Genomic DNA, 18,243 nt, shown 5'->3' on the forward strand with positions numbered 1-18,243 from the left:
CTTGCGACTCGACGTTGTTGCCTAATTAAGACGAATAATTAACCTGGATAAATGCGGGTCGAGGAATCGTCGATAGACCCACAAATAAATAAATAAATATAAATATAAATATATATATATATATATATATATATATATAGAGAGAGAGAGAGAAAGAGAGAGATATTTTTAAGGGATGAAGAGAAAACATATTTGCCGTTCACTCGCGGTTTTGCAGAGACGAAAGAAAGAGGAGAGTCGCAGAGCGAGAGTGAAGAGGTTGAAAATTTGAAAGTAAAAGTGGAACGAATGCCTAACCGAGACGGGGGAAAACTTTCCCGCGCGTCGTGCAGAAGCACCATCTTTTCTTCGGAATTGTTTTTTTTTTTTTTTTTCTTTATTTTCCCTTTTCTTCTTGCCCTTTTATTTCCCCCAAACATTCGTTTAATTTCGTACCATTTTCCATGCATACCTTTTTTTCTCCTACCATGGATAATATTATTACAGGTATATTATAAGGCATTAAAACGCGACAGCTCTTCGCCTTTCCCAGGTTCCCGGGGGGGAGGGGATAAAATGAAGTACTCAAAAGAGAGGGATGAAGAAAAATTAACAAAATAACGACGAAATGCTCGACGCGAATACAATAGCGCGAATTAAGAAATTTTTGCGCAAGTGGTTAGCTTGAAATCTTCTCTCCCGTATTGTTGTAGCTTATAGATGATATATATCTCGGTGACACCTGTTACCGCACAACTCACAGGTTGAATTATCCATGAAGCATATTTCTTTACGCGAAATTCCCCCGGTATTTTCACACTGTTTCTCTTCAAATTGAAAAAGAAGAAAAAAACATTTTCATCGTTATTATTATTATTATTATTACCCTTTATAATAATTTTTCTCGCTATTTTCCTCAAGCTACCGAGCTCTTTTCGCGCCTTTCATAAATTATAATAGGAATCTTGACGGTACAATTATGGAGAGAAAATTTTTGTAGGGTGAAAAAAGAAAGATGTAAAGAATGCCGAAACACATCTCGCACACACAGGCTGATTATACGAGCGTATTACACGCGTGTTCATGAAAGAATAACAAACGTTTACTTTATACAGCAGAAGTCGTAACGCGGATAAATAAACGCCGCGAGCTTGATCACTAATTTGTTGGAGTTTCTAAATCTCAAAAGCGGTGAGTAGATCGGTAATTTTTCCCATGGAATCCGCAATACCGTCTCTGTCTATTATTTAATGAATTTACAGTTGCGGAGTTGATCAAATAAACAAACGTCTTATATCGCTAATAAATCAAACGATCGATTCCTATACGTCTCTAAGAATAAAAATACCACGCGTACCTATTTTCTTTTCTCGATACGTAACTGGATCATTGCACCACGGTATCTTGGATTCGTGAAAAGTTTGGTAGCTAATATAATGATTTCGAAACTCGAGGTTTGAAATTCCTTCGGATATACGATCAAGTTTACACATCAGACATGCGCGATACATTTGCTCTGCGTTTTTCTTCTTTTACCGAATCGGTGTATCACAGAGTTGGAATGATTAATTTCAGTCCACTGATTTCCGACTAATACTAACCGACAAAAAATTTCCAAATTTTTCGGCAAATGCTGTTATCGAGAATTTCTTCAAGAAAAAAACGCAACAACGTATAATTTCGCGTGATCTGAGAAGGAGGATCGTTTGGGCAAAACAAATATTTGTATTATCGTGCGGGTGGTTAAACGGATACTCTGTTGCTCGAAGTAAATTTAACATGATCCCGCCACTTCTTTTGTTGTTTCAAATACACCGATAAACCTTGATAGTTGATCCCACCGAATCCTTGCATCGATAAAAAGAAAAAAATGACTATCGGCGAAAACACGTCATTTTCACCACCGTTAAAAATACTATATATTTTTTATCGAACCAACCAATACCTTTTTCTCTTTGCAAAAACTTAACGAGCAACGTGATGGGCGAGATGAAACAAGAAACGTCGGCAGAAAGAAAAGGATCTTTTGAAAGTCGCCCGCGGTAGTCAAGGGGGTTAACGCATCGGCAGCTACGACACATCTACGTACGAACTCTCGCGTAGACTCAATTACGTGCAAGCACGAAACAGACGCCCTCGCGATCGTCAAAGCGAGCCGCAAGCGCGGATGCAGCGATGATCACCCGCCGTCCGCACGCTCCCTGAGCAAATTGCAATTTACCCCGCATACGAGCATGCAAATAATATATGTATACGGGACAGGTTGCGAATAAATCCGTCTCGGTGACGTGGACGGACAGAAAGTACGGTCGCTGTCGTTGGTGCGAATTCCTGCAACCCCGGTTAGAATTCGGATGAACCAAGGAGACGAGGTGATGATCGTGCAGATGTAACAACGGTGGAGAGAGAGAGAGAGGGAGAGGGAGGGATGTATAGTATCGAGATTAGAATGGTTTTCATTTCGGACTTCTGCGAGTTCGGACTTGGCTGCCTTCTACGTTGGTTCTGAACAAATAAATAAAAATTTCCTTCAAAGCACAGATCTCTATCTCAACTCTGAAACTCTCGCGCGAGGGTTGCGAATTTTGACATTTTAAAATCCGCACGTTGTTACTACGGTTTAGGTATACATTTCGTCGCAGGATCAACTGTTTGCAAAAAAATTTATTACCGGGCGAAATCAGTGAGCATTGGTTATGATATTAAATGAAAGTATCAGTATCGTTTACCGAGCATTCTGCAATTAGAACTTGACAATTGAAATAAAATGCTTAATCAACGTTGATTAATTTCTCACGCTTAGAGGTTTTTTACAAACAGTTAGTACCACGATCAGTAACGTTGTACGTGCACTGAAAGTTGAGTGAAAATTGTATATTTTAAACGAAAAACTTGACAGACTCCACGAAAGGGTTCAAATTTCGAGACATAGACCTGCGGTTTTGCGGAGATTTCCACATACTTGTTTCACGTCAATTTTAAAAAAATTTCAAAACAAAGAACACCCTTATCAGGACGGAGGAAACCCGGAGCGGGAAGAAAGACAAAGAGAAGGAATACGCCGAGGCGAGGCGGGGTTTGGCGCATTGTCGAGGAGCCGAGGCAAGTGCGGTTCACTCTCACTCTCGAGAGGTGTTTAAAATTATCCCAAAGTTGGCCTCGTCCTGCCACCGCAGAGCCGTGGGACAGACGCGAACACGTGTGCGCCTTGACGAGCATCGGGATGCCTGGCGACTCGACCTATCCGCGACGCTTCTTGTCGGCTCAACTATTTTCGTGTATAATCTACATACTCTAAAGTTGGTACCCACCATACCCACGCCGAGGATGGAAGTTTCTCGCGATTCGAGAGCTGGAAAATCATGCGGATCTGTGCTTGGAACAAATTCGAAAATTCGATTGATAACAGCGGCGGGAGAGGCTAGGATATTCGATTATGCCGGCTTTGTTGAACCGGATTTTTATACGCGGCGTGATGTCGAGTGCAGGGGGAGAAGATCGGTAAGCCTGGTCCAAGAACTTTGTCGTTTAATAAGATCGATGTTTTTGCGAATTTCACGTCGCAGTTAGACGCGATTATTCTTGCGGAAAAAAATTAGGTATGGCATATTAATTGCATTGAAACATCTTCCTCCAGACAATAGTTTTGATTTAAATTTGAAAAAGAATTCCACGAATTAAATATTCGAGTTGATCCTAAGAATTAGTTGACAAAAATTAAGCAATTCGTTCCTGACCAACGAATCGAGCCAATCAATTATACGTACTTCATCATCGTAACGTTGCCCCCTGACAATTTCAGTTTGTTCGAACATCACCTGCGAGTTACATATGTGTGTGCATATAATGTAAGATACCGGAGAACGAAAAGAGATTTGTGAAATATTTGCGCGAACGTGAGGCGATTGGGGGATGCGTGAGATCTTGGGGCGTGACGTCACTTCCGCCGGTGAAAACTGACCGTTTATCGAATATGACAGTACGTCAGAGCCGCGTCCCTCGGATATGCGTTTTCGAAGCCAAGATCACCGCGGCCTATTTTTGTTTGTGTATAATTGTGCGCCGGACGGCTTCCTGGTTGTCAATCACCGTCTACAGCTCGGAACTTTTCCTGGAGGGCACGATTCGACGTTCAAAGGCGACTCCGATCGCCCAGACGCACAAATGCATACCTACGCATAACGAATTTCGCCTGTATCTTTGCGTCTTTCGTCGCGTCCGTTTCATACAACGTCCAAAAGTAGCTCCGCCTCGATTTTCAGCATTTCCTTTTTCCAGCTCTACAAGGCCTCTGCCGCTGTTGGAGAAGGAGGAAATTATACCCCGGGAAATGAACGTTGATACGTCGGTCGGCGGTTATGTGAAAAGTTGACGTAACGACCGAATTACCAGCGAAGGACTCGAGGAATCGCGCTTGCCTGCGAGAGGCCGGAAATAACAAGTGTGCCGGAAGTGGGATTACAATGCAGGTTCAGAAATAGGCGGCACCGTGACACAAACCGTCGAAGACCTATCGTTCGTTTCAAGCTATGTACACAACGGTCGTTAAGCTCTCAAAGCACAAAGCTGGTCCGTTAATCCTCCTAGGATTATTCCAAGAACCAATTCGTAAAATAGATAGTTACGCAGATCTTGTATCTATAGAATACCTACGGCGAGTAGAGACGGCTAATTTATCGCACGATATTGAATCGGAAATTTCGAGTAATCGGTAACGCTACGAGACTTCCCTCCCGTTCCCGTATCCCGAGAGCCGTCGTTTCATTACCGGTGAAAAATGAACACATTATTTTTAAGCAACAATATTACCGAGGACACTTAAATGTATCCAAATCCTCCGCTTTGACTTGAGATAAGCTTTGAAGGATTTTCCCGGATCAACGCTGTGGAAACAAATTGTCTCGACGATTTCAAGGGGGGAATACAATACGCGGAATTAACCCGGGAGAATAGAAGAAACGACCCGCTACCGTCTCCCAGGAAAACGGACGAGGAGAATTAGCGCCGAAGGAATAGGAATAGATTTGAGTGGCAGTCTCGTGGTCCGGTCATCGAAGAATGATGGGTTATATATACCCTTATATTATACCTATCGCGATACGAAAGATCCGGGGGCAAATGAAATATGGCGCTCGACGGAAATCTCGTTAACGAGCTCTCAAGACACTCAAGACTGCTCAAGACGCGCCGAATGATGGCTCCGCATCAGAGTCGGGCTTAAATATCGCGGCGGAGAAATCCGCGCGGCGTAATCAAGGACCGTCAACACTCGACACTCGACACGCGTGTCGTACGCGAGTGACGAAAATACATGACGATTAGTTATAATAGAATGAGTTGCGAAATTGCGTGCACGCTGATATATGACCAAGATGAAAATCATTCAAAATATTGTGCCAGGCCGTTTCGTAGCGAGTCGCGTAAGCCGTAAAAAAAATTTTTTATATTCATCATTTTACGTATAGCGATGAAAGAAAATTGACCGATAAATAACTAACGTTCACTTCTTCTTTAAATCGGTTAATCAATGTATTACCTGGCCTGAGTTATGTGTAAAAAAATAATATATTCTTCGTTAGTAAGATTTAAGCTGATCACTGGAATCGAATTAAAGTATAAATTGATTACTGATTCTCGGGAATCGTTTTCGTTTTATCGCTTGGCAATGCAGATGGAGAAAAAATTCCAAACGACTGTAATAAAGTCCAACGCATATCGTATATCCTGTTCTCGAAACTAGAGGGGGAAAAAAAAGATGACGATTAGCGGTAATCGAGAACAGAAAACAGTGTAAAAATTCCAAACTCGAAATCAAATAATATAGTGAATTGATTTTATTTCTTTTATTTAGATAAAAGTTCAAAGAAATTTGCATAAAGCATTCGTAGGGTGAAAATTAAACAACGAACGCACATTGGCACAAAGGTATAAACACCGCAGGTATACATCCGGGGATCAAACGACGATCCATTAAACGGAATTTACAACTCGGAGGGATGTCATGGCTGCACGGTGTAAAATCTAATTTTTAAAACCGAGCGAATAGCGATACACTGGCCGAGTGTTAAATGTACAATTTACGACAATGAATCGGTCCGTAACTAACGAGCGATTTTTTTCGTGAGCTGTTACCCCTCGGGGAAGTGAAAAAGCAAAATTAAAAAAGAAAAAAGGACAAGTTAGCTATCAATTTTGGCAGCGTACGTAAGACAGACGGAGATAGACATTACTGCACAGCCGGCAATGTTCCGGACGTGGAAATTGTTACTCTTAATTAGTTAGCCATAATCTATTCTATTTCGGCGCGGTACCGATCGGTCACTCCGGGATGGAGGAGGACGGAAATGAGACCGGGATGAAAGTCGATGAAAATATGAGAGCACGCGTGGCGGCGTCGCGATCCGGATTTTCCCGCATTGGTTCCGCCGCGAAAATAAGAAGTGTTATAGGCAGTAAGCAAGTCGGTTGATTGATAGTTCGCGCGACGGTTGACTACTCCAGCTGTGGTTTATTTCAGGCATAGCTAGGACGTCCATTGTGGCCAGAGAGCCAGGGAATATCGGGGGCGGGCCTCGAGAGGATTGAAGAGGGAAGGAGAGGAGAGAAGAAGAGATCTGCGGATGAAGCGAGGAGGCTGCCCAGAATCGGAATAGCGGGCAGACGGCCGACGCGATACACGCGGTCTGTTCGTGGCCACAAGCTTCGGCCAATAAATTGGAAGACGATCCGAGGAGGCGAACGACCCGCTAAAAGCTGGAATGACAAAAAGTAAAATAGCCGAAAACCCATCGAGCGATAAGTAATTAACAATTAATGTTATAACGTTGACAATCAAGAAGTAACCGACAATGTCGAATTATTCGTATATAGCTGGTATACCACGCACGTGCGATTAGTCAAACAACATCGAACTATTTTTCTTATTTTCTATAATGTTCTTACGGTCTAATATCTATTTCAACGCCCGGCGTGAATAAAATTATTACAAACGATGACGCGAAACCAATTCATATTTCCACAAACCTGCACGGTTATACCTGAAAGAACTTGAAATAGATTCCATTCTTGCAGAAGCAAGGATAAAAATGTCGAATATTAAGTTCATGTTATTCACGTCCACTGTGTGGTCAATACTGGTTAAAGGTTGGTCAAGATTCTCCACGAGTTGAACGTCTATGCGCATGGAGTTACGTAATTCACCCAGTCTATCTTCATTACTATCCACCTGCTACGTATAATTTAAGCGATAGAAAGGACGATGCTCTCTCTCTCTCTCTCTCTCTCCCTCCCTCTCTTAGCAGCGGAATGATTATTTGTTGAATATTCATTGGCTGACGTGATCGTCAATTTTCGAATACTCAAATACCTGTCCGTGTACTTGACCTCGGATAGAGCGCGTACCGCTAATTACAGCCGCACGATCGTCACCTCGACGTAATCGTTTCACGTTTCGTTTTTCTATTTCTTTGATAACTCGTACATCCTTCGACAGTTTTCAGTCGATGAAACGATTCGACGATATATTTTATAAAATTGACTTTATGTTCGTATGGTAATAATAACAATAACAACAACAACAGTAATAATAATAATAACAACATAAGCTGGCACGTGAAATTATGCGAAACATGCAACACGGTAATAAATTTTACAGAGTATCAGACGAGATGCATTTCATGCGAAAATTCCGTACAAATCGGGGATGACAAGGCGGATCTTTGTGGCGGTTTTGCGCGACCAGCCGCGAGTCTCCTCGGCGTAATATATCACGGTGTCTGGCGGAATATTACAAATAGGAACAAGATATTAGCTGGGCAGTGATTAATTCCTGGCAAAAGATGCCGCAGCTGGGAAAAGGACGAGGGTCACCGGTGTGCGATCCTCTCGCGAGTCATTACACGCTTTGTAAATCACGGCTTATAATCAGGAGCAGTCTTCTCAAGTATGCGCGAAAATCAAAATACCCGCTTATAGAATTATTTAAGGGAGGAGGGATGATGAATGGCCGATTCAGGGCTGTTCCCTAAATAATTATCCGTCTCACAGGCTGCCTGGACAACGAGCTTCGGTCTGTTTTACCCCGTCGTTCTTCACGCACATTCCCAATTTACGCCAAAGCTAAGAGTCCGATAATTAGCCACGCGTGGATGCATCGCCGACAAACCGGCACGGAATAGCTTTTAAAATTTATTTTTGAATTTACTTGAAGTGAAATCGTCAAGCTGCACTGATTGGATATAAAAAATGATGAAACAGGCAATTGTTCAGTAGTGAACTCGGTTGTCGGGATATTGAAAATACGTATATAAGATCATCGGTGGTTTCAATTGCTTGTATGGGGTTTCTACACAAGTGGCTAGAAGAGAAGCCTTTACCCGTAGTGCCTTGTGAATAGACCCGACGTTCATGAGTTATGGCGTAATAAAATGCTCTTTGGATGCTTGATTCTTGTTTTTCATCGGCAAAATTTGTCTTCGTACCATTTACATGATACAATAAACGACAAAATTTCCTTACACCTTTGCGGCAGCTACGATCAACTACGATGATTCGGTCAAAGTTCCGATTCTTCGAAACAGATAGTCTCAAGAAGAAAAAAAAAAGCACAACTTACGAAAACTGGTAGAGATCAAGCGTCGATAAAATCTTTAGAAACTTTCGTGCGATCCTTTGTAAAATCTGCCTAAAACCATTTGAACCAACGATACAAAACGACCTGAAATCTCAAAGCGAGATCCGATATGACAAAAAGGAAAAGAAATAAAACAACGCTCAGGAGGCGAATCTCTCGATTCCATAGAACCGTATCATCAATCGCTGATAATCAATAAACTAGAACGGAGTTCCAGGAGGCCTGAACCCTGCCGGTCCTCTCGATGAGACAATTCCATGACGCAAGGATACCTACACAGATAGAAGGATCTCGGACGAAAGGATAACGCGGCCGTGATACGGGGGCTGCTTACGTGTGGATACGTGGCCGTAGTTGTCGGGCAGTAAAGAGAAACGAGCGTTGCAGGCATACATGCGCACGTATAAGATCTGGTAAAATGTTAGCTGGAGAAAAATGGAGGTCGTCGAGCGAAACGACCTTTCCAAGATGGAATACGTGAGGAAGGAGAGGAGAATAACGTGGCGCACGTTGGCCCCGGGAGGTGGGTGCGTTTGATCTACGGACTCGCGTGCGACCGCGTGTGCAGTCGTAGGTGTACATACATCGACGCGTCGCGACGCCTGACGTCCGAGGAAGAGAGAGAGAGAGAGAGAGAGAGAGAGAGAGAGAGTTACGTCGGGGTCGACACCCCTCCCCGCCAGTTATTTGAGGACGAGCAAGCCTCTCTTGAGTGATTGATCATCTCTCCTCCAGCGGAGGGTGTATTTTCGGAGTTGCATTGCGGCACCATTGAATTGAACACGCCCCGTAATTCTTCCGCACCTTTCACAAGGGATCGAGAATTCTGGCCACCCCTCGTATCGCGTAAACGGGTGTATAGACCTCGACTTTTTTATGTAACCTCTACAACTTACCCTGCAACCATCAGGGATATACGATAAAAGTCCACACCGATTAGTGTAAAATTGAATATCATCGGTGTAAATCGTTCGATTCTTGATACCAAGTGGTTTTGAAAACAACACGAAAATAGCGTGGACTTCTACGGAATGTTTTCGGTGCCATATTCAATACCTGTACTCTTCCAACAGTTTACGTTGCAGATAAATTGCCGGCAGTTATTCGCACGCATTTATTTCCGACATTTATTGGCGGCAAGATAATTTTACACAACGTTGTAGCTGTACAACTTATTTTGGTATTAGGGAGTCCTCAAGTTCGGTTTACTAAAACTTGTCGGGGATCAAAGTTAGGGCCAAGTTTCTAGCAAGTACAAGACGAACGAGGAAACGATGTCCTAATGAGTTTCGCATTTCTAACCGTGGCGCTATTGTTTCATAATTGAACGAAACTTTAGGCAAACTGCAAATGCTAATTACGTCAACGTTACCGCAGAAGTCCGGAAAGCAAACTTTCAAACTATGCTTCCCGACCAGCGTTGTACATTTCTTAATCCAAAGTTTTAGCGTCTCAATGTCACAATTGTGTGTGAAAATTAAAAATCTGCATTCTTTCGAATCAATCAAATACAAACGGGAATTTTCACACCACTTTGACACTTGTATCAACGAACAAGAGCCATCGTTGAAATGGTGGTCATTCGCCAAGTATTTAAACGCAGCGAAATCGTTCAAGTTTTTGGAATCTGCCAACGGAATAGCTCGAAGTGAGTTCACTTCCGATAAGCGAAAAAACATTTGGGTCAAGTTTCCGGTGAATAGTTCCTCAAATTGCAAAGCATAGTTCTAATGAATATTGAAAATCGCAGACCCAGTGTCAGGACATACCTGCAGCTAGGTTGAAAAAGTCGAAGGTTAAAAACTCAGTTTTCCTGCCGATCGTCCCCCACGGCTTAAAATTTCACCCACCCTTCCATTGCCGTTACTTTTTCCCCACGATTACCTGTATATCACACTACTTTTCTTCTTTCTCTCGCAAATTCTTCCCTTTTATTATCTACCAGCCCTCGGAATTTCCGTGAAGTATGTAATCACACTAGATTAGGTAGATAGGTAGATAAACATCGCATTTTTTTTCCGAGCTCTATCTGATACGGATGTGAGAAGCGAGCATTTGGCGCGATGCCATGCGATTTCACGTCTTTTGAAACCGATTTCGTTACGTGTCATGAAAGTAATTCTGAAAGTGAATGTCTCTGGTCCTCGAATTAACGAAAATAATATCAAGATGGTGCGAATAATTCGGTCGCTCAATTTCCTTACATATCGCAGTTTTCCAGATCGGAAATAAAAATATTCAAACAGTTGTGTCCGTGATTATTTAAATTTTTGCTCATATAGTCGTACAAGAATAGAATTAAATGAAACGTAAGTAAACAAAATATAGACAAATACTAAACGAAGGGAATATATGCTTCGACTTGCTTAGCGTACATGAAGTTGAATGTAAAGATTAAAACTAGCACGAAACAAGAATTCTGCGTTGGATTAAATTTTAGTTGCTGGTTACATTTTCTGTAACTGCTATGAGTTCCTGACATCGGTTAATATTTGATAATCCTGACAAATCTGAACGTCAAATCCCTGATTGTGCCATATCCAGTGATTCAAACGACATACAGCTTTTACACCTTCGCGAATAGTAAATTTTTCTTTTTCGATGTCATCACCCTGCTCCATTGACGTTTCACTCTCTAAGCTAAGAGAGTCTGATCTTATGATTTGTGCAATAATTTCCTCATCGATTAAAGCCATGAGAATAAAATCTTTCTCCAACCACTGTTTGATATCTCCTTTAGCATAATCCTCATAGCCTGGTATAATATTTCAGTGATCAAAAAACCATCTCCTGCTGAAATTTTAGACGTATTGCATCCCCCTGGCAATTCCCATGATGTAAACCACGCTTCTGAATTTACAAGAAGCTGACACCTGACTGATCCCATGCGTCGGCTACCCAAAAAATCCGATCCTTTATCGTTATACTTTTCAAACGTTGAATTATATGTATTTATGTTACAGTTTTCAGCGTGGATAATCCACGATGTGAATTTCAGTCGATAGTGTTGTTTCAAACTCTCAACTCTTAGATCAACTAACTGAATTAACGATGGTACGTTTGGTGGCAAAAATATTCCTTTAATGTCACTAAAAAGATTTTTTTAAACAATACGGTGGTGAATTGGTTACCCACAATTCAGCTTTCAAGGGGAGTTTTTGCGTAATCAAAAATTCGCTTACAGCAGGGACAAACACATTGTGGAAGCAGGTTTCAAATATCTTCTCCGGCAATTTTCAACAACCACTAAACACTCTCTTACGAATGTCGCGCTCCGTGTCCTCGTGGCTGCGAATGGGTACGTGCGAATATTTGGCATGCATCAACTCACCTCCGCGTCGGACGTGGGTTCCTCGTAATCGGAGAGAGTTTCTTGGAATACGAAAATGCAGTCGGAGCAGTCGAGCGGACGAGCATGGCCGAACTGCGTATGCTTGTCTCTGATGGTCTCGAGGACGGCAGTTTCGACCATCGTTGTTTCCGGGGTGGTTTTGCAACTGGGTACTCGGAGATAAATTCGCACTGCTAAAACGCGTAAAACTACCGCCTCTTCTGTTGCGGTCGTGAGCCAGGCACGTCGTAGTTTCCTCAAAGATTTACCGAGTCGTTCGCAGTTTCCTAGTTCAGATACCTGAAACACCAATAAACGTCTTTTACGGGTAATGAAAAGCCGAATTTCTAACGTCCCCGCCCTCGCTGCCTCCTGCGCTTCGATCTCTGTGCACATGGCAATATTTTTCACGAATTTTACGACACAGGCTTATTGCTATTCCTTCCCGATCATATTATATCCGCAATTTATCTTTATAAATATAAAAAATATAAATTTATATCATGCTACGTACTCATACTATGCAAATAGGTAAACGGACGTAACTTTATCCCTCGTTTTTTATTTTTCTGCGTCATCGTTACGATTTTGCAAAATTGAAGATAACCCGGGATTTATTTGCTCAGTGTCTCAATAATTTTTTAATTTCTTCGTATTCAGAGCAGAGAATAATTTTTTCAAGAATTGTTTTTTATGCGCCAATGTTTTGAATTCGCGACTGATATTGGTGACAAAAGTAGCGACGATATAATTTTTGGCAAAGACATGTGCCGCTTGGAATAATTACATACGTGTACGTAGGGTGATTGATAAATTATCACTCTTGACATAACATTAAAAACAATACTCAAAGCAAAACGTAGCCCGGGAGGTCTCACGTCACACAGATCTCAAACAATTAATTATCTTTTTACCCAAAAGACAGGAAGAAACAGCTGTTAACCCTAATTCATTATATACAATTGTAAAAATACAACGAGCATAAAATATTCTATCGCATCTTTAAATAGTTCACGCATCTGCGATTCGAAACACATTGCACGAATACGTGAACCAAATCTGATTTTTTTCTGCTAAACCGTAACCCTGCTTTGGGAACATGCGGCGTCAGTCAGTATTGCTCATCTAACACCTGAACGTGCATTATCCTATTCGTATTACGTAGAAACAAAAATTAATACGTACGCGATGCGTCTGGTTGTTTCTAATGTTTTTATTTGGGACACAGTGTACAAATCATAGCTTCCGAAGATTTTGAGGTTAGGTAACATGAAGCCGACAATATCTCGATTTATCTTCAAATTATTTCGTTTTTACTAACTCTTTGGTCCACCAGTTCGCGATATGACGCAAATCTCTCATGCGGCGTACATTTCTTTTTTAATTATACAAACAATATCCATCAATGATTTACCAATGTATTCAACGAGCTCAAAAGCCTCATCTGTATTTTTGTTTCACCTCGCACAACCACGTCGAAACGTAAGCACGCGGAATCGTTACTGAATTTGATAAGGTGGCGCCATCTTGCGGCGTTCATTGCAACCAATCTTTACCACGAAAAATTAAGATATTCGTAAGATGAAGATATTTCTTTGGCGAAAAGGTAAGAAATCTATGAGTACTTATTGAAATTTTGTGGTAAAATTATTCGGCATGAATTATGAGTTAAAATTACTTTACAATGTTTAAACCGGTAAACAATTTTTGAAAGCCAAAATTTTCAAACATACCAATTACAAAGAAAACCTCCAATTTCTTACATTAAATATACATTTATTTTAATATTAAAGATAAGTAACAAGGGATATATCTGGTAAACTTTGTAAAAAATTTTTTGTCACAATGTACTCTGGAAATTGCTGTGATAACGGGATATAACGGGATCTAAGACACATTTTCACGAATATAATATATTTAAGACACCATGTTCGTATTACCTTCTTGTTTAGCGAAGAATGCCGCGGACGGTTTAGCTTGAAATAAAATATCACCCTTACCATTGTTCTCGAATTGACAATCTTTGATATTAATTTCGGAGACATTCTGCAGCAGCTCACTACTCCCAATCTTTCCCTCAGGGCCAGTTACATACTTTTGAGTTTCCATGCGTATACTGTGCTCTTTGAAATTCGATAATGAGCAATTATTTACAGCCAAACTTGAATTATCGTGCATCTGAAATAATGATATTATCAATAATGAGCCCACGTGTGAATCAGGTCCTTGAGAATCTCACACTACCAGTACATTTTTCATGTAATTAGAGTGTTAAAAATGATTATGGAATTTTTATAGAACTAACAGCACTTAAATATTAATCATCACCTTACCTGAATACCTTCGACACATTCGTTGAAGTAGCATCCATCTAAAGTAACACTGCCTCCTGAATGAATTACAATTGCAGTTCCAAGCCCTTCAAATGTCGTATTTTGGGCGATTAATTTAGCCCCAGGCAGAACCACAGTGCCTAGTTTGATGACACTTTTATTTGTAACGAAAATCCTGCACCCAATGAGTTGGACCTTCCCTTTGCGAGCTAGCAAACCCATCTGAAGATCGCCTAATTGAATGGAGATGCCTTCTAAATATACCTGGTGATACGAAAGTTAATGAGTATGATGTTATACATATATTAGTAATAGTATAGTTATTTTTTTCGTAAATGTCATTCGTACCTCCCCGCCTGAAAAATCCATCAAGGACGGCCCACATTCGGTCTCCCTTCCACAGATAACTGTATCTCCAAGTCTGCCGAACCCCTTGAATTTGCCTCCTTCCTCCAGGCCTCCAACGCCTCTGATTTGGTGCTCTCCTTCACCGAGAACTACTATATCACCTGCTTCAGAAGCATCCAGTGCTTCTTGCAAGCAATTTGAAGTTCTGAATAATATATAATGATGAAAAAAATGTTAGAAATCGTCAGTTCTCTATTTTTTGTAAAATCAAGGTTCCCAGATCTGATTTATTGAAAAATAGGTAATGTATTTCAACTAAAAATCATTTACTGTTGAATATGCGTAACGATCATTAGTCATAAAATGAGTCATACAGATTATGAAACCTCTTACTTCAAAAACATATCGGGACCAATGACTGTCTGAACATTGCTCAAAGACGAGATCATGTCTTGAACAGATCCTCCGAGCCAAACAAAATATCCTTCAGATCTCGTCCCTCTGCTTTCCCGGTTCTTAACTTCTTTATCCGTCATGTTCGAGCCTTTATTTCTGGTGAGGACTTCCCTCATAACAGGATTTTCCAGAACTTCCATCTCAGTTTTAATCTGCTGTAGTCGAAAATGAAGCTTCATTAACTGGCAGGCTTTTCCGTCATCGAGCACTTGATCCTGATCCTCTTCTTCGTCTGATATATCTTCCTCGAGCCTTGTGATTTTTGCTTGAATATCCCTCCCTTCTCTGGTCAAGCTTCTTATAACGTCGCAAGTTTCTTTGTTGACAACCCCGCGTTTCATGTCAAAAAATAATCTTATTCTTGGCTCCAAATGAAGTGAAACCCAGTCGGTGTCGTCATCGTCATCCGTATCCCACGGCATCCAGAGATAATTAAAAAAGAATCTTAACTGATCGATGCAGTTAGCTGTACCAATCATATCAAGGACTGTATTCTCTTGGTGCTGAGTTGGGTAAAGCTCGTTCAGAGGAACGTCATACTTTTCAGGAAGCTGTATCTCATCTTGAACAGCAACTATTTTAACAAGTGCAGATAATTCTTGGAAATCCACATTCTCAACCTCAACAACAACAATTGTAGGATAATGGATTTCGAAGTCCTGACAGGTCAGCCTTGGGATTTTCCATAGGGCACGCCAACCAACCGGTTCTATCACCAGTTCAACATAGCAGGACCATTCGGAGTGAATCTGAGATGCTGGAATTACCTTTGCACCCGCTGTTAATATTTCCGAGTATTCGACCAGCCGCTCCTGCAGGCTTTTATCAAACGCAAATATTTCCATGGACATCTCTAGCCTCCGTTTCACTTTAATAGCTGGATAAGCAAAACATTATTGTTAACCACTGGTCAAGGACGCATCAGGCCTATAACCCATTTCAAAAAGTAGAGAAACAAAGAAATTGTTGAATAATCATTTGAAAGGAGGATTTAAAATCACTAGAGTTGAACTGAAATGATATTACTTTGAGATAGAGAAAAATTTTCAACTCTAAATTTGATTTCAAAATACCTGATACCAACGGCTTAAAAAACTACTGTTTTACTTTAATTAAACCTTATTATCCATCAAAATCCGCAACATCTTAGATTTCGACTAGAAGGATTAATATTGAAGGAAAAATTATGATAATCTTACCTGAATTTGATTCACTAAAAAGAAAAAGTATTCACGTTTAAATAACTCTTGCGACAGGAATGCAAACAGGCTGCTAAAATTGCTAAAATAACAGCACGCCATTAACCACAAACATGCAACAACCGGTATCCCAAAAACGTTACGCCGTGTCGTCTGCTAAGCAGCGACGTTGGTCGCTAAAAGATTCGGTTAACTCTATTTACGCAGCCACGATATGTGTTTGAAAGTGACTTCGGATTATTACTCAGGCCTCAAGAGCTATTTGGTGTTTTCAAACTCTGTGAACATTAATTGAAAACTTTTTTTTTTTCAAGTTTAAAAATTGTCGTCACACCGTGTCAGGTTGAACGAGCCAATCGCATTCAAGAACCCGGCGTTGCTAGGCGTGAAACAACATGGCGGCTTACATGACAGATTCGATAGTAAACAAATCTTTTGACATTGCAGACGCATGTACTAACCACGCACTAACGTGTAGTTCTTCAATACATACAACGCAAGTTATGGAACTTTAGAAATAATATTCATGAGCCTTGTTTAAAATGAATCCAGAAGTTATAGGTTCGTTAAAAAAATATTTCTTGACCCACTTTCAAACTGTCACCAACAGACTGGCGTGATAAACTGCACTACATTTAATTTAATGATACGACCTGACATTCACTTCCTAACTTACTTATCAGTCCAACATTTTGTGATTCAGATCACATAACACCCATGGATACTGACAGCGAAGAAGTTCACGAGGAATCCAAGGGTGTCAGAGACGCAGGTTTCGATAAAATCATCGGGTACATAGAAGATCTTTTGATGGGTACTGAGAATTTTATGATTCTTCTTTGAATCTGAGAATCTTTGAAGCAAAAATTTAGGAAAGCGATGTTTTATCTCTTTTATAGAGCAGCTAATTTTTATTCCAAAGTATAAACAAAATTCCTGTTTTAGAAAGCGAGTTCCAAGAGCTACAGCAGAAATTTTTGGAGAACTACTGGCACATATTTGGACCCGAGGAAGAGAATAAACTGATTTACATGGAAATCTTTAATCAGTATGTAAGTTTTGCATAACTAGGAAACTTACATGTAGAAAATTAATTTTATTAGTCAGAGTGTATAGCTAGATTAAGGTATCACCAACTTGTTTAATTCTCTTCTCTTTCGCAGAACCAGGAAATAGAAAACTACATCGTTAAGCAGCTCAAGAAGTCTGTTCCTAACTTTTCAATCCACGTTCTGTTAGACCAGCTTAAGTATGAGACAATAATTGCTGTGGGACCCGTAGTTTTGTAAACAGTGCTGTTCGCTAATATGCCTTTTTTTCTTATAGTGAAAGACGTCCTGAACTGGATGGAGAAGTTTTTGAAGTTTTAGCGACGTTAACAGACTTTCTATCATTCAAAGAAATGATTTTAGATTACAAAGCTGTAAGTTTTGGATTACTGCTTCATCGTTGGGGCACTTTCTTTTATCATTGACAATGAGTTGCGTTTGAACTCAAACAGATAATATATCAATATAAAACCAATTTATTATTCGTTAGGTAAAAGAAGGAAAGGTGGAAGACTTTAGCGCCGGGATTTCGATTACATCTATCAAATCAACGAGCTCAGAGCGGGATGAGCCTACTGGTTAACCAATCGCGAGCTCCATCCAAATGATACATTTTATAAAATGCTTACCTAGCACTTTTTTCAAATTTATCCATACTATTACTAATTATCTAGTATTTGTTAGATGTAAGATAGAAAATAAACGCGAATGAAGTTGGAATTCAATGGTATTTTGTTTTATTATTGTGATAAACTAGTACCTGTGGTTTATTTTAAATATTAAAAATTCACGAATAACTGCAGTCTTCATTAATTCAAAAAGAAACGCAAATGGTGTTCATTAGTTTATTTTTTTTAATTTATCGCACTGTCTTGTTTCGTTTGTTTCATAAAGATAGTTTCCACTTACTAGAACG

General features: G+C 40.4%; 3 protein-coding genes across 6 annotated transcripts in view; 1 reads left to right on the forward strand and 2 right to left on the reverse strand.

The window, feature by feature from the left end:
- LOC107217714 (RNA pseudouridylate synthase domain-containing protein 2) overlaps nucleotides 1-13,482 on the reverse strand; it is an 86,866-nt gene extending 73,384 nt beyond the window's left edge. Inside the window, exons 1-2 of the mRNA XM_015655352.2 lie at nucleotides 13,357-13,482; nucleotides 11,943-12,242 (exon numbers count right to left, since the gene is read on the reverse strand). Of these exons, the coding sequence (XP_015510838.2) occupies nucleotides 11,943-12,242; nucleotides 13,357-13,482 (426 nt within the window). The remainder of the gene's footprint in view (nucleotides 1-11,942; nucleotides 12,243-13,356) is intronic.
- Nucleotides 3,176-18,047, forward strand: LOC107217715 (ADP-ribosylation factor-like protein 2-binding protein). Of its 4 annotated transcripts, XM_046731016.1 has the most exons (7): nucleotides 3,176-3,480; nucleotides 6,497-6,778; nucleotides 16,982-17,092; nucleotides 17,224-17,330; nucleotides 17,442-17,527; nucleotides 17,605-17,701; nucleotides 17,818-18,047. In XM_046731016.1, the coding sequence occupies exons 3-7, from the start codon at nucleotides 16,996-16,998 to the stop codon at nucleotides 17,908-17,910; spliced, it is 480 nt and encodes a 159-aa protein (XP_046586972.1). In that variant the 5' UTR covers nucleotides 3,176-3,480; nucleotides 6,497-6,778; nucleotides 16,982-16,995; the 3' UTR covers nucleotides 17,911-18,047. The 4 variants fall into 4 exon arrangements, with proteins under 4 accessions (XP_046586972.1, XP_015510840.1, XP_046586970.1 ...); XM_015655354.2 differs by lacking the exons at nucleotides 3,176-3,480; nucleotides 6,497-6,778 and adding an exon at nucleotides 12,133-12,270; XM_046731014.1 differs by lacking the exons at nucleotides 3,176-3,480; nucleotides 6,497-6,778 and adding an exon at nucleotides 13,459-13,548.
- On the reverse strand, nucleotides 13,702-16,516 carry LOC107217713 (protein nessun dorma). The gene is made up of 5 exons (XM_015655349.2): nucleotides 16,279-16,516; nucleotides 15,017-15,956; nucleotides 14,624-14,828; nucleotides 14,276-14,539; nucleotides 13,702-14,120 (listed from the first exon to the last, which is right to left on the reverse strand). Exons 2-5 carry the CDS (start codon nucleotides 15,928-15,930, stop codon nucleotides 13,860-13,862), a joined length of 1,644 nt encoding a protein of 547 aa, XP_015510835.1. The 5' UTR covers nucleotides 15,931-15,956; nucleotides 16,279-16,516; the 3' UTR covers nucleotides 13,702-13,859.
- Nucleotides 18,048-18,243: the final 196 nt, after the last annotated feature.

Source organism: Neodiprion lecontei, chromosome 2 (genome assembly GCF_021901455.1).
Source record: "Neodiprion lecontei isolate iyNeoLeco1 chromosome 2, iyNeoLeco1.1, whole genome shotgun sequence".
NCBI classification, from domain to species: Eukaryota; Metazoa; Arthropoda; class Insecta; order Hymenoptera; family Diprionidae; genus Neodiprion; species Neodiprion lecontei.